The sequence below is a fragment of the Centruroides sculpturatus genome, unplaced genomic scaffold, assembly GCF_000671375.1.
Source record: "Centruroides sculpturatus isolate CEXI.00-Female unplaced genomic scaffold, Cexi_2.0 scaffold42, whole genome shotgun sequence".
NCBI classification, from domain to species: Eukaryota; Metazoa; Arthropoda; class Arachnida; order Scorpiones; family Buthidae; genus Centruroides; species Centruroides sculpturatus.
Genome location: NW_019384399.1, coordinates 758,513 through 775,933, shown reverse-complemented (window position 1 = coordinate 775,933; position 17,421 = coordinate 758,513). Strand labels below are relative to the sequence as shown.

The following is a 17,421-nucleotide window of genomic DNA, read 5'->3' as shown; positions in this document are numbered from 1 at the left end:
TTTGGAATTAACTGTCTCATCTAAAAATTTATCAATAATCCCTTATAACTGCCCCTCTACATGTTTTTCTCCTAAAATTCATTCACAAAACTTAGTGAATTCTAAACTCCTATAAATGTTATTATTTGATGTAGTTTATAGAACTAGTTTTACTTCTTAAAAACTTTGAAATAAACATTTTTTGTTACTTAACTCTGCTACTTAACTATCTAGTAAGATGGTTAACTAATGCAATCATATTAAATTTTTAATTATTATTATTATAATTTGAATAACATAACATACCTCAAATAAACTTAATACCCACAGTTCATCAGTCACTTTTTGACGTAATTGCTCCATACTATTACGAGCAAAATTAATATACGCTAATCCTACTTCTCTGCCAGAACTTGACATGCCTTGCCGATACTAAACAGAATAAATTTATATACCTTGTCAGCTGATTGTTAGATTAATTATGTCAATACAAACAGAAATGTTAAAACAAACAATAAAAATAAAAACAAAATGTTTTTATAAAGATAAATCAGAACTCCTTTTCATAGGAAGTGAGTTGAATGTATATATATATGATTCACATTATATTGACTACATCTANCAAAAATGTATTTTAATTACATTTGGATATTACTTTAATGTAAAGTTAACCTCCATTTATCATCATATTATAAGGCTATAACATATAATATGACATTCTTTTTCTTGGTCTTTCAACTCATCATTTTCTTATTAAATGTTGCTAGATAAAATTTTAAAGGTTTTTTTTTCTACGCAATTTTAGGAATATGAAAATATTTATAAAATGAAATATAATTTATATTTCAAGCATATTGCTTCTTGCCAGATTTTCCACTTTTAATGAATATTCTATTATCATACAAATTTATGATAAATTTTGATATAGCTTATTTTATATCAAGTGCAGCTACTAGCTTATGATTTTCCGACAACAGTTTATACTAAGATTATAAATTTAAAAAATCAGCAACAAGCTTAACTTTCTCAGCAACATTTAAAACTGTGTGTGGTGCCATCTGTTATCATATTTTATTTAAAAACTTTTTCTACTTTATAATTATTATAAAATGGCAAAAAAAACTTAATTTTAAGGGTAGGGATGAGTTTTATAAAAAGTTGTAAATGCTAATAATGACTAAAATTGTCATTTAAGTCCAACCCTACTCAAGATATGACAAACAACTCCCCTTTATCTCCCCATTACTTGATCTTTAACCATCAAAATTTAATAGCATCAATCCTCCTAATATACAAACCTCCGTGCAAAATTTCAGAAATTTTTGACAAAAAGCACAGGAGTCATTAAGCTTCAAAGAGGGTAAACAAAATCATGCCCCCACACCTAATATCCATACATATAAATAAAAACCCTGCAAATTATTTTTGCATTTCTTGACATTTCAAGATCCCATCTAAAGTCCAAAAATGTACATATTTTGGGAGGATATTTTTTGACTGAATCACCATACTTTCCTTCCATTATACATGGTGTTGCTAGAAAATAATGAACTGTGATTGCTTACACGCTAGTTGCATGTGGGCTGAAGTGAGTGGGTGGGTAAACAACTTTGAACAAGTTAGAACAAGCACAGCAAGTCTCATCTTACCACTGCTATTAGATTGCTGTGAGTGCCTGCTACAAGTGGATGTGTTTTTAGCATTCATCAGAAAAATGGTCAGCTTGAAAGAGGAGCAGCATATAAACCCTGAAATTTTTGGTGAAATTGAAAAAACTGCCACTGAATCTTTGCACCTGCTATGTGAAGCATACAGAGACACATGTCTTTCTCGTGCATATGTGTTTGAGTGGCACAGGAGATTTTCTGAGGGATGAGAGGATGTGAAAGATGTATGTTCTGGACAGTGCAGCACATCAAAAACTGAGGAAAACATGTGAAAAGTGGAACAAATTGTAAACCAATACTACTACAAAGAAGTTCTGGAATCTTTGCAGAAAAGGGTCAGAAGAAAGCAGTGACACTTGTGGCAAAATGGTTTATCCTCTATCATGACAACCCATTCTGCTCTGTCAATGAAGCAGTTTTTGGCCAAGAAGGGAGTCACACTACTTGAACACTCACCGTACTTGCCTGACCTAGCTCCAAGTGACTTTTACCTTTTCCCTTAAATCTGAAGAGAATCTGCTCTGAAAGGACACTGTTTTGATTCAGTTTCTGCTGTCAAGAAAAAAACGATGGAGCTTCTGCATAACCTGCAGCACTGTTATGATCAGTGAAAGTTTGAATGCAGCATTATATGGAAGCAGAAGGATCATACATTGAAGGGGAATACAACTAAAGTGAGTGTACTACTCAAGATTTAAAGTTCCAGCTTCATTCTCATTATTTTCTATCCACACCTTGTATATAACAGAGCTAGGAAAGTAAAAATGTTTTTCATTGGCAAAAATGTTTATTTTGGTAGCATAGAAACATTTCGTATTATTATCACCAACACTGTCAGAAGAAATAGGGATTTTATAATGTTATGCTATATTATGTGCAACTTCACACAGAACTTCAACACAGAATTGCAGAACAAAACACATTTTTGCAAAAAAGGAAATTAGCAGACTTGGTTTTACATCATAATTTTCATGGATCATGGAACAGATAGGTAGGACAGGCAACATATACACATTATTCCTGCTTGAAACCTTGTTCATCCTCGAAAACAGTCCTATAAACCAACCCATCTACTAACACCAGGATGTCATTTTCTCTTAAAAAGGCTTACACTTAATTTCCGTTTAAATTGTTTTAATAAATTGTTATATAGTAAATTGTTATTTAATAAATAAATTGTTTAAATAAATACTTAATTCTATTTATTTGTGCATTTTATTATATTTAAGTAAAATAAATATAATAAAATGCACAAATAAATAGAATAAAAGCAAAAAAATATACAAAAAGTAAATTTTGTATAAGTTTTTGCTTTAAATATGTAAAATTTGTATTCCAAAATGAACATTTCTAGAATATTTTTGGAAGTTTAGTCAAATATTCTGCTCAGCTATGAGTGATGAAGCTTTAATAAAATAGGTGAAAGTGCTTTTACTACAAAAAGCTTATAACATTAGCTATTTTGTAGACAAGTCTATATGAAATCCTGATTTTATAATTTAAGTTATATTTATTTGAATGGATAAAAGTAACAGTTTCCAATAGAGAACATATATTGACAGATTTAATTATTATTATACAGTGATAACATAATATTAATTACCGTTAAAGACAAAATCGGTGCTAAGAGGCTGCCTTCATCATAACGAGATAACTTGTTTAATGTTGCTTCTAATACACTGGTAAGCTATAAATAAAAAGTTTATAAGAATTTATAAGAACATTTACTACTAATAATGATGGTGCCCAAACTAAGGCTCTTGTCATACATTAATCTGACCGGCAAGCATATTTGACACACCACTTATAAATGATAGAAATAGGCCTCCTACATTTGGTGTATATTCTATATACACAAAAAATATTTCTAGCCTGCCTTCTTATGACTTATGCCAATTGAAAAGTTTGGGCACCATTGATTTATAATATCAATAAATAAAAAAAAGTGAAAAATAAATTTTACTAATAATTATTTATTTAACAGAACGTACTCAGTAAATAATTATTCGACTATCAAAACACACTTAGTTTGTTTTCAATAAATTATCTCAGCAACATAACGTTTTCATCCTATTCAATAGGCCATACACAGGTTAAACCAGAAGATTAGAACATCGACGTTCCAAAAATAGAATTATGTAAATTTAAATAAAAAACCAATAACAGAAAATAAGAAAATAACAAAAAATTATATATGTATAGATATAAATATAAAAGAAAAACCAAATCAGATATTACCGGATTTTTATTTTTATTATTATAATACCTTAAACAAACATTAATAGAAATTATTAAGGTACTTTCATAAAAATGAAATTATAAACTAAGGCATAAATTAGGAGTTCATGGAAAACTTTTTGATTATATACTTCCAAGCAATGGTAGGCCTTCAGCATCCCTTGCATTTATACATGCCTCTTCCAGTTTGCTTTTATAAATTTCAATTTTATCAGCACTCATCACTAATGTTTGTGAGTTCAAGTGTTTGACAATATCCACTTCATCCCATTTTACTATTGAGCCTTGAGTCTGAGAGCCATTTAGGAAAGAACTGTTGTGTTTGATCCTTTTTTGATGTTATACTTGTGTTCTTTAAGCCGTACTCCCAATCATATGTCATATGTTGCAATTGTACCAATTGTTCATATTAATTGGCACTTTAATAGCTTATTGTTCTAATTAAAGTTGTTCAGATCAAACACAGGTTTGTTTAAAGAAATTATCATAAAGGAATATTTAGGCAATTGATTAAAATAGATATGCATTTTGGACATTGTTGCCTGTTATCATCCTTTCCTTAATAAATATCTGGTAAGATAAAACTATGGTTTGAAATTATACTTAAAAATATTAGTTTAAAACTTTTATTTTTTTAATCTTTTAAATTTTAAATTAATATAATTTTAGATAGTATAGGATTTTATTTCCTTACTACTTTTGAGTTTATAATTTTACATTTAAGTAACATAAAAATTTTGAATTTTAAGTTTAATTTTATCTTATCGGTTATTTATTAAGGAAAGAACTGACAGGCAACAATGCCTGAATTGCATGGCCACTCCTTTAGCCAATAAAGTATATTTTAATCAATTGCCTGGATGTTTCTATATGATAAGTTTTTAAAAGCAAACTTGTGATCTGCAACCGATGTTCCAACTGACCTTATTGTACCTGAAGAAGGCCATTCAAAATGGCCAAAAACGTTTGATTAAACTGTTAGAAACAAAGTGTGAAAGGTTTTGTCTTACTTATCTATATATATAAAAATGAATGTATGTCTGTCTGCTGTCTGTCTGTCTATTTATCTGTATGTCCTTCATGCATTACCACACCGTTTATCTGATTGCCATGAAACTTTGGAAAGTTGTTTAATACACTCCTGCGAAGGTTTCTGGCATAGTACATTTATCCTACGATAGATGGGGCGAGTGTATACGAGCATTGCGAGTTTGATCGATTTCAAATTGTGAAGACCATTTCCCCCCCTCCAAAAAATATTTCTATATATGCATTTGTGAACTGTTATTTATGATATTTGTAATAATTTTTGTTTAATCACTCTATTTCAACTTTTTTTTTTGCTAATTATGTATTTGCTGAAACTTTGTTAAAACCTTAACTGTATCCCGAACAACAACCAAAGTTGTAGGAGGAAATTTGCCTATTTTACCGATCTAGGGATCCCCCTTTTCCAAATTTTAATATTGACTCAAAATAATTTAAAAAGACAAATTACAATAAAACGGTTTATTATCCAACTATCAGAAATTTCACAACATNGTTGATATTGTCATGCTGAGATCATCATATAGGATGAATAATCCTCTGGTAAAATATTTACTTAAATAATAAATAAGTATTTTACCTATGAAAAAAATGAATAATAAATCCGACTTAAATAAGGATTTAACAGCATGTTTTTTAATTTTTGGAATGTAACTCCCCTTTTCACACTAGTTCTTTGTTTCGTATAACACAAATTCGCATAACATGGCAATTTTTTAGAATGTAACTTCCGTGTTATACAGGGGTAGTATATGAAAATATTTAGATCAAGTTAAATTTAAATAGTTTTTTAATAAAACATACCTTATTTATAAGACCAGTCATCATTAAATTCAGCGTCTCATCCACCAATTGGTCAATTTTTGCATGGTATTGATGCTTGTGTAAAAATATAAATCACATATGTAGTTTTATAACAATGATTTTAAAATTATCAGTAAAATAAGCATACATATAACCTAAATTTTACACAGAATTTTTCACAGAAAAAAATATAAAGTGTAAATTTTATAATATTTTTTTCTCTCTTGGAAAGTAATGAAACATTATTTCAAAAATTTTGACTTGTGAAATGCAAAAATCAACATGATTATAAAAAATAAAATACATTTGGAACAAATTATATGAAATATATTTGAAATGTAAAATGCTAAACCTTTTAGTATATTCAAATGAGAAATGCAAATTACCATGTCAACTCCATCCACAGTGCACAATTTCAATGACTGAAACATTAAGATGATTATATTTAATTAATTTTTTTAATCTAATTAAAATTGTTAAATTGACTAAATTGACACTATTAGATACCTGATTTTTTGCTTCTAATACTACGTTGATCATGGCACACATCTCTGAAGGAACTATATAATCAGTGCTAATCCATCTACTTCCTTTTCGTTCCCACTGTTGAAAGGCCTGAAGTGTTCTGTAAAAGAAATGATGATAAAAATGTTAACACAATATATTATTATTGTTAATGAATTGTGAAATGCAAATCTTGTTTAATACATCACTTAATATAGAATAATACTTAATGTACATAGTAGGATATTGTTTTATATGAAACTGATATACATGGATTCATGTTTTTGCAAACAGCAAATGGTTATAGTCCTTGGATACACAGGAGTAATTCTGACTATAAATGCATATGTGATTATTTTCATAATGAAATTCATTGTGAACTAAAAATAATGATTCAAAAATTAGAAGTAATTTTCTACAGTGCACATTTCAGAAAATTAGAAAATCAGAAAATTATTCAAGATGAAATGAAAGTAAAATAAATTGTTCTAATGCGGCAATTAAATCTAAGGAAAGATTTGATTATATTTGAACACCATACACAACTATGTTCAAAGAATTAGAACAAAAATACCAGCACCTCATCACCTCCAAAAGACAACCAGAATAATGTATAAGAATCAGATTCAGAGGTACTAGGAGTGTTAAGGTAAAAATATAAATAAAACATTTTAAACACATCTGAATATTTTCAGTTAATTGTGAATGGTCAAATAAGTGTCTAAGCCAAGGATCGCCAAAGTGGTCGATATAGCACCTCTACAGCTGTTTTTAAGCTGCTGATCATTTAATTTTAGTATTTCATATATATACAATAAATGTAAAAAATGTAAAATTAAAAGAAATGTATTAAAATAGTAAGTTGTTTTTGCTTGTAACACAAACTTTTTGGTGGGGGTCAATGTGAGGTTTCAAAAAGTTGTAGGGGGGTCGACAATCAGAAAAGTTTGGCAACCCCTGGTCTAAGCAATCATCTGGGACTATTTGGAGTGGAGCAAAAATTTTTATGGAGTTTTGTTTAAATAGTACCTGCTGATATACAGTATGGTCTTGTTTTATGCAGGTTGTATATGTAATATAACATTAATATAAATATATTAAAATAAAAAAAGAATGAAATTCATATAAATTACTTTTCTAATCACTTAAAAGGGGTTTTAGACGAATAAACTAAATTGTTATGTCCTTCAAATCTGATGTTTACGTGAGTTCAAGAATTATTCAGAAACAATTAATTCACAGATTTTCTTGAACTCGGGTAAATGTCAGATTTGAAGGACTTAACAATTTAGTTTATTTGTCCAAAATCTCTTTTAAGTGGTTAGAAAAGTAACTGATTACATCTGGCTAATATTGCTAATTTTTAGCATCTTATTAAATATAAACTTTAATCTCTTGTTTTTAGCTATTTACATATTTATAAGTTATCTCACTAAGAATTTCTCTCAATAGATTGGATAATTTGTGAAATTACTAGCAGTACAAATACAACAATAACCTAATGACTAAACTCTCTATATTCAAGTTCCTACTACAAACAATGATATTCTTTAATACCCATTGCAGTGTTATCACCCATCTGGTTTTCACCTGGACAGTCCGGGAATTTCATGCTCAACCTGTCGATTTTTTTTTTTTGCTTGTACGATTGGTACACATCTCCAATCTCCAATAGAGCTAAGTAATCTGTACGTCTTCTTTCTTAATTTAGGTTAATTACGTTACTCCTACACAAATCTCCCTAATCCCTAACTGTAACTGATTTAGCATGTTATTCTTCACATTGCAAGATGACATTGTGCATGCGTCAGGAACTTCTGTTCTGTTCTGAACAGGAACAGAAGTTCCTGACGCATCCTCACCTGCCATCTGGGTCAGCGATTTTGAAAAGGTGGCAACACTAACCCATTGTGATATCCAAATTGAGTAATTCTGGTATAACAAATTTTTCTGCAGTTACATTTGTAAAAAATTTGAAAACTGTGCTATTAAAAATGGCAAGTAGGAATTAAGTCCATTTCTAGTGTGTGTCTTAATGGTCCATCACAGTTGTGCAGTTTAGTGATTGTTATCATCAAATTTCAATGCAATCTTATTCATTAGTATTCATTCAATATATTCTTAGTTCATTACAGTATTCACTACTCATTTATTTTCAATATTGTCTGGTTTTTATACATTAATATTTTAATTTAAAGTGTACAGTTATTACAACATTTCCATTGCTGTGTATAATATGTAAAAGAAATGTAGTTCATGTACAATTCCTAACATAACAGGTACTATACAAATTTACTCATTACATTATTTCTTACAAACATATTCTTCAATGATCTCAATAAGTATTTGTTAAATTTAATAGCATGCTAAAACCATGGATAGATAGATAAATTGAGTTTTTGCAATGTTTTAATGTCAGTTGGGAAAATTAGTTGGTTTATTTAGATACACTTGAAAAAAGTTAGAATTTTTCCCATATAAAATAATGGAAAATATTTGCCAATATTTTAACTGTTTTCAGGAATGTATTATATTCAAATAACAAGATATTGATGTATACATACAAGTTATAGTATAAGTAAATTTTTGTGAAAAAATTAAAGAATCTTTTAAAAAATGTTGTGTAATGTTTGAATACTTTTTATGTAAATACGAATTGTGATAAAACATAATTTATAGTATATGATAAATTTTGCGTATTCAGTTTTTTTAAACAATTAAATATCAACATCACTAAGAATGCATATAATAAAACAAAATATTACAAATTTCATAACACACAGAACTTTAATGTCTAATTATTTAATTAGACATTAAATAATTAGACTCAAAATTTCAATAATTAAATTTTAATAAGTAATTTTTAAAAATGCAAATAGATCAAATTATTTTTCAGTATGACATAAAATGTAATAATAAATATTTTAAAATATTTCACTTACCTATTTATACATGATTCTAACATATCACAAGCCATAAGTTTTAACCTTTGTTCTAAATGTTTAGCAAATACTTCATCTGGCCAATGAAGATCTCTAATAAATGTTTGTAAAGCATCTAACTTCCAAAATAAATCTTCTGAAGTACCACAACCATGGCTGAAATTTAAGATTATTTGTTATTTACATAGTTTTTTGATTCATAATTGCACATAACAATTATAAAAATATTTGATCTATTACTTTAAAATATATTTGCAACTAATTAACAAAATAAAAAAAACTTTTTGTAACAGAGATGTAACATTGTAATTTATACATGCTGATTCCAAAAATGTCATTAGTTTTTCCACAAACATACAAATTTCCATCACATAAGCACAACAAGAGAAGCTGCACATATATGAAAATATGTAAATGCAATGAAAAATTCACAAATAATAATATATAATAATAGTTTATCAACTCAGATACATTATCTTCTGGTATTTCAATGGTCAGTTACTTTGCAAATAAGTAAATAATGTAGCAGAGCAGTAGTTTTGTGACATGTTGAATCTTCCTATTGCTGAAGGATATGAAAAATATAGGCTGTTTTCAACAGTTTAGAAATTGGTTGTTGTCATTTGACTGCACTGAATTTACCATATATGCAACAAAATGTGTTCAGAGAATTGATACAAGTATGTCACTGTTGTTTCATTATGGATAACATGTGTAGCCTCTGTTGTTTCTTTTGGCCTGAGCCAGAAGCACATACAGGTAACCCCCGTATAACACAGGAGTTATGTTCCAAACAATTGCCATGTTATGCGAATCCATGTTATACGAAACAAAGATCTAGGGCGAAAAGGGGGTTAGGTTCCAAAAATTAAAAAACATGCTGTTAAATCCTTATTTAAATCGGATTTATTATTCATTTTTTTCATACTTAATTATTTAAGTAAATATTTTACCAGAGGATTATTCATCCTATATGATGATCTCAGCATGAGCATCATCAACTGATAACAGTTTTTGGGTGTGTTCGTTAATAGCAGTTGCTCTGCAATGTGAGTGCGCTGCTATTTATAGGCATTTAGGAACGACGATGAAAGATGGCAGTGCCTGCATTATTGATAGTATTGTGATGGAGGAATCTATAATTCTAAAATGAGCTTTTGGAGGCAAAAGAAGGGTCCCAATTGTAAAATTTAACCATTAAATGGATTATTTGTTGAAAGAGCATTCAAAGTAGCACGAAAACAATTAGAAGGCTTGTGAGAGTTACATGGAGGTATAAAAGAATGCACCCTTTATTACATTTCATGTTGTACAGTACGAGGGTTTTACCCAATTCCCAAACTGTGTTAGAGTGAATCCGTGCTATAGAAGTGATGTGCTATAGAAGTGCCGTGTTATATGGGGGTTACCTGTACATTAATATGTAAGTTGTCCTTATTTATGGCTCACATACACTACGAAGTCAACAATCATGTCACCAATCTTGGGAGCTAGGAAAGTCCTCAGCAGTACTGAACAACACTGACAAAGCAATATGTTATGTAGAGATTTGATAGCTCCATTTCAAATGATATTGTAGTGGTTATAAGAATAAAAACAATAGTTGATTCGTTTTTTGAAACCGTGTTTTCGTATTTATTTACTATTCTTATATATATAATATAATCTTAAATATAATCAACTGAATAAAGTGGATAAATGCCAAGTGTTTTAATAATAACACAGTCTTGTGTTCAATAGTAAATAAAAACAATCCTAGACTATGCTAGTCACTGCTTCTATACTGTACATTTCAAAAATTGCCATTTGACACAATCAGTCTAAAGTGATTCATGGAAAGTTTGTTAAAAGTTATTTGTTTGATTTTTTGTTTTCTAACTGTTTGGCAGATTTATTTCTTGATTCTTCTTGATGACCAATGTACTGGTAACTGGTGACATGTCTTCCAGTTTTACATCTGAGGTTGCCATCCTAATAAGTTTAGTCTCAAAAAACATTTAATAAATCCTAGACTTTTTAAAGTGTTAAAAAATTATATTTACTATAAATCTAACAAAGTTCTTAATAATAATAGTTAATTTTTTTCAAGATTATTTTAACATTTAACAGAAATAATTTTAATAATATCTGTAGAATACTTGATATTTGAAGAAATCACAGATTGTTCATTTTCCAAATTGATGCTTAACAGATCTAGATTAAAATTTACAGCATAAAATTTAATTTTTAAAATAATTTAATTATTTTTGAATCTCCTGAAATAAAAATTTATACACTCGATCATGATGAGTCAGGGATGACAATATGGTTTTTTGTGATACTGATTACCATAGCAAAGAGAGTATGTGGCTTTATTAAGCCTTGTTATTTACTTTTCTTTATTTTCCTTATACCATCTTCCTGCGGTAAAACTGTACTTCCGGCTTCTGTTTCCCTAACCACACTGTAGTTAGTTGACCCATGTGGTCTGATCTGTTATAAAACAAAAGGGGGTGACACCTGATCTGTCGAGGGGTTACTGGCAGAGGACGAAGGGAGATTTGAAGAGAACAAAGAAGACATATTTTGGGAGAGAGATGGAAGGAGACATGTGTGTTGACGAGTACGGAAGGAAGATCCATACGACGGAACAATCTGAGGTCTTTTTTATTTCATCACCAATCACCCCTTTGAACTTTCTCCTTCTATAAATACTTTTATAATCCTATGATTCTTAACATCTTCCCTTTTACTTTTGGGCCCAGTTATTTGTAAAAATTAGTTAAGTTAGACCTAAGATAGAATAGATTCTTTGTTTGTTGGTACTTGGGGACCCATCCGTTGTATTTGTTATGATCGGTCCCAATTAATCTTGTAAATTCATTGTTCGAATGATTGCTTCTTCGGAACTTTAGTTATTTTTGTGAAAATTAAACTTATTTATCAACACTGAACATTTCCCCGGATTCTGTTATTTATTACTCGGCTACAAGTATATACTGTAAATGATAAGTAAAGTAGTTGTTACTAATGGTGTCATTTTACTAAGAAATTAGATATTATAGAAGCTATTTGAGAGTCAATAATTTAACTTTCATTTGTTGTAAAAAACTTGTGACTTTATAGTAACTAAAAATACAAAAAGATTTTATGACAAAATTTCATAATAGATGGTACCACACTCAATTTTATTTATTTTGCTTAATAATGTAAAAGTTATTTTTTTAAAATAAAAGCTTGTAACAGCTGGAAAAGTTATGCAACTCGATTTATTTTTTAAGTAAGTTCTTGATAAAAAAATTTTTGAAGCTTGATTTAAATTTACATTATTAAAAACTTCTGGAATTTATAACATTTAGAACTATCATAACTTTCAGTTTCTAATAAAGCAGTTAAATCTGTATTTAATCAAGTAGCATATATTCATTTTATATTCATTATTCATATTATAAACAAAATATTTTCTTATAAACATACCCTTTTATTTCCCATCTTTCTTTCTCATAACCTTTATGAAGGGATTGAGCAATCGAAGATTCCATCAAATCAACATATCTCACAACTTGTGGAGCAAAGGTATCACGGAGATGTTGATGGAATCTACCTCCGCATAGATTTTCTATTAAAAAATTTTTTAAAATTTAAAATCAATTTAAAATCAATTACTTTATATCTGAAACATTTAAATTTTAATATTTACCATCTATTCGTAAATAATCATTCAACACTTGAAACAGAGGAAAACTATCCCAGGTATCCGGTGGTTGCTGAGCTAGTACAGCATCCATGTCAACAGCAAACAATGACCAAAATATTTCGGCATGTTCGACCAAGAGGTCACTAAACCAGGCAAAGGCCTGTAAGAATGTAAGTGAAATAAAAGAAAAAAAACGTAATTAGTTTATATGGATCAAAAGTTGAATGTAATAAGCAATAAAAATGAAAAGCATTTTGTTTCTTAATTGAAATATAAAAAAAATAATCTTAATGAATATAAATCTGATTTAAATTTACTTTTTATAAACATCTGATCAATAAATTAAACAAGTTTTGATTATTGAATTCAAAATTAAATGAAAAAAATTAACATTAAAATTAATCTCACTTACCCGATCCTATTCCAGATGAAAAATGAGAATACAGTACACCAGTCACCATGGAGAAAATATAACACATTACACAACAGAAACATTAACTCCACAGAAAAGTGAGCATTTATAGCCAAAATGACATGTAGAAAATCATTTTTTATTTTTGGATATAATTTCTGATTTTGATTTTGTTTATCTATAAATTTAAATGTTAAAAAGTTTATTGCTCTAATACTATATTTTATTTACATCACTAGTACAGGTAACCCCCGTATAACATGGCACTTCTATAGCACGAATTCACTCTAACATGGTTCGAGAATTGGGAACATCCCCCGTATAACATGGTGGTTTTATAGCACGGGTTCACTCTAACACGGTTCGGGAATTGGGTAAAACCCTCGTACAACATGAAATGTAATAAAGGGTGTATTCTTTTATACTTCCACGCGAGCATTCTAATTGTTTTCATGGCTACTTTGAATGCTCTTTCAACAAATAATCCATTTAATGGTTAAATTTTACAATTGGGACCCTTCTTTTGCCTCTAAAAACTCATTTTAGAATTGTAGATTCCTCCATCATGATACTATCGATAATGGGGGTACTGCCATCTTTCACCGTCATTCCTAAATGCCTACAAACAGCAACGCACTCCTGTTGCAGAGCGACCGCTATTAATGAACGCACCCAAAACCTGTTACTAGTTGATGCTGTNTAATTTGGTTCATACAGATTAATTAAATTATTTATTAAAAAAAATCTGGCAACAACTCATTTTTATTATAAATAAATCTTCAGTTAATCTCAAATTTCATGTAAATCCTTTAAGAAGTTGATCATATTAACATACCTTGCAAACTTTACCCTCTACTTTCAAATCTTCTGATCCATCATTTTAATCTAATGGAATTTAATTTAAAACTTATAATTTTTAGCAGAAAAGAACTGAAATTAAAACATCTAAAACTATTATTTTTAGAAGATTATTCCCCTGAAGATGAGATGAGCGATTCAAAAGTACTAGAGAAAGTTTGCAAGGTATATTGATGCAATTGACTCTGATAAAATAGGATTTACATCAATTTGTTTTAAAATATTATGCATCAATACAATGACACATTGTTTTCATAATGAAACAATATTGTGGAATCAGTATGAAAAAATATAAAATTCATTACAGAAAATAATAACATCTGCAATTTAGTTTTCAAGATATTAAAAATAATTTATAAAATTATATTCAGCTGTTAAAATTAAAAAAATTCTATATTTTATCATTTCAAAAAAATCATTGTCACCTCCATGCTTCATCGCTTAGCTCTTACATACTTATTATCATCACATATTTAGCAGATTTAATGGAAGTTAAATTTAATCATTATGAGTATTTACATTAATACACATGTGAAAACTTATTATAAATACTATTTAGTATCAATTTTTCTATAAAATTTGTAAATTTTATGAGTAAATTGCAGTCTCCTTTTATATAATTAACAATTATCAAATACATCATATTATTCACATTATTAAAATTATAATACAAAGTTATGAGTTCAATGAAGCTGGAAGACTGGTTTCAACTTCTCAAATGATAAAAATGACATCTCACTGAACTTCATAGCAAATTATTTTATTATGAAAATGATATAATATTGATCCATTGAATTATTAAATCTGCTGAATTGTACTTTGCTTTTACTGCTTCAAGTAAATATTACAACACAGAAATATCATATGATTTGTATTCATAATGATCATAAAAAGACCCTTCATGCCAATGATCAAATAAAATAATTAACACTACAGCGTTATGGCATTACAATCATGATTTATAATTAAGATGTACTGTACTTACAGTCGACCCCCCCTATAAGATCATTGATTATTCCGTTTTATATGAATTCCATGTTGTACGAGTCACTTAGATTTTACAAATACGTGTACCGGGCTGTGAATGGCTCACNTGGTTAGAGTAATTCTCCTTTTTCTAATATTTTTCTGCTGTATAGTAATTTAAAGGTATGTGTACTCTTGGGCAGATAGAATTACATTGGGTGCATGCACTTGCTCTATTTCAATAGTAGATCAAGCAAAATTTAGAGCAAAAAAAAAAAAAAATGAAAATATTCAAATGAGAAATTTTTTCAGTATGAAAAATATCCATAGAGAATTAGTGGTAATGATATAAATTATTTAATTCTTTATAGTTTTGTCATAGTGAAATTAAATGCCTTTTTCAACTGATAAATAAACTAATAAAAGAAATGGATACAAATGATAGTGCTTCCATAAAAAAAAAAAAAAAAACAGAGATTTCTGTTAATAAATGGAGTTTTGATAGCTGATTAGCAATCTTGACAATATGAAATGGGCAGGCAGAAATATATTGCCTCCTCAAGGATGCAAGACTTATTTCAGGTCCGAACCCTCACTAAAATTTGTGTTAAGATATTTTTTTTTTAAGCAAAAAAAGGAAGCTAGAAAAATTTTTTGTATGAAAACATGATGCAAACTTATAAACAATAGAAGAATGTAAGTCCTAAGATTGATTATCTCAGTTGGGACCAATTAAACTTCAATGTTGACCTCTCCTGCAATCTAGGTTGAGATCTTATTACACATAATAATGAGTGGTCAACCACTTGGAAAGTGAGAACAAGGAAAGTGACCAATCAGAATGGATAATTGAGGTTGGAAATTAATAAAAAAAATTCAGATTTCAAGGACAAAGTGCTGATTTCTGTCATTTTTACTGTCAAAGTAACCCATGCACTCCTCTCTCCTTGTTTTGTGTGCTATCGTCCTGATTTTGTCCTGTGTTTGCTTTGCCATCCCGGGCTGTGAATGGCTCACGTATTTGTAAAATTTAAGTGACTCGTACAACATGGAATTCATATAAAACGGAATAATCAATGATCTTATAGGGGGTCGATTGTACTAGTACTTTCAATAGCTTACAGTCACCATTGTCAGACAAAAAATTTTTCAAAGATATTTCAGTTTGTTCTGTATTCCATCCATGCACCTTGGATAATTTGAAAAAGTCTGTTTGAAAGCCAAATGTTTGAAAATTAAATTGTATTAAATTTTTTTTACCCGAGGATGGTGGCTGAAAGCTATCGAAAATACTAGAAAATACATCTTAATTACAAATCATGATTGTAATGCCACAACACTGTAGTGTTAATTAATTAATTAGATTTGTATTTATCAATTCTGTACAGAGATAATAGAACTTTGTGCCACAAATGTTGAAATGATAGTGTGTCTTCTGCTGGTTAAGTAAATATTTTATAATAAAAAGACAAATTCTAAAAAAAATAATAAATAAATAAATAAATTCTGCTAGCTTCAGGAAGCAAAAATGGTCATAAAAAGTTGGCTTTTTGAAGCTAGCAGAATTTATTTATTTATTGACATGATGTTTTATAACCTTTCATGCTAAAAAATATTTCTGCCAAAATGCTTCAAGGTACATAGAAAAAACTCAAATTTAATTCTGATGTTTACATTAAATAGAACGTGCTCAGCAAAATATTAAACAATAACCAAATACCTTTATCGTTGCCAAGAAAGATCGCTTTCAACCTGAAGATGGCCTATGGAATAGGTCGAAAACGTTTGTTTTAAATAAACTTTCTCGGCAATGATAATGAATATAAATCTGATTTAAATTTACTTTTTATAAACATCTGATCAATAAATTAAACAAGTTTTGATTATTGAATTCAAAATTAAATGAAAAAAATTAACANATGGCCTATGGAATAGGTCGAAAACGTTTGTTTTAAATAAACTTTCTCGGCAATGATAAAGGTGTTTGGTTATTGTCTGATGTTTACTCTGAAATTTTAAACAATACATTTTTATAAAGCTTATATTTTAAAATAAATATATTGAACATATACAAATAATTTAAAACATCAATGAATGTTGCCAAATTTTTTTAATATCAAACACACAAAATATAAATAAATAGAATTATCTATTTTAAGATAGGTAATTTCAATTAAAGCATTCTTATAATGGTAATTCTTATTTTTACCATAATATCAATAGACAATTCAATTATTTTTTTAAAATATTTACAGTAAATATAGACTGCTTTAAAATTGATAATATAAACTAAAATAGTTCTTAGAGAATGAAAAATGATCACTTTTA

The 17,421-nt window shown here is 28.6% G+C and overlaps 1 protein-coding gene across 1 annotated transcript in view; it reads right to left on the bottom strand.

Moving 5' to 3' along the window:
- The window catches only part of LOC111618562 (calcium-dependent secretion activator 1-like), a 120,097-nt gene that overhangs the window by 5,359 nt on the left and 97,317 nt on the right, over window positions 1-17,421 (bottom strand). The window contains exons 22-30 of the mRNA XM_023360122.1: window positions 13,270-13,275; window positions 12,861-13,017; window positions 12,638-12,779; window positions 9,182-9,337; window positions 6,243-6,360; window positions 6,122-6,157; window positions 5,736-5,810; window positions 3,250-3,333; window positions 286-411 (exon numbers count right to left, since the gene is read on the bottom strand). Of these exons, the coding sequence (XP_023215890.1) occupies window positions 286-411; window positions 3,250-3,333; window positions 5,736-5,810; window positions 6,122-6,157; window positions 6,243-6,360; window positions 9,182-9,337; window positions 12,638-12,779; window positions 12,861-13,017; window positions 13,270-13,275 (900 nt within the window). The remainder of the gene's footprint in view (window positions 1-285; window positions 412-3,249; window positions 3,334-5,735; window positions 5,811-6,121; window positions 6,158-6,242; window positions 6,361-9,181; window positions 9,338-12,637; window positions 12,780-12,860; window positions 13,018-13,269; window positions 13,276-17,421) is intronic.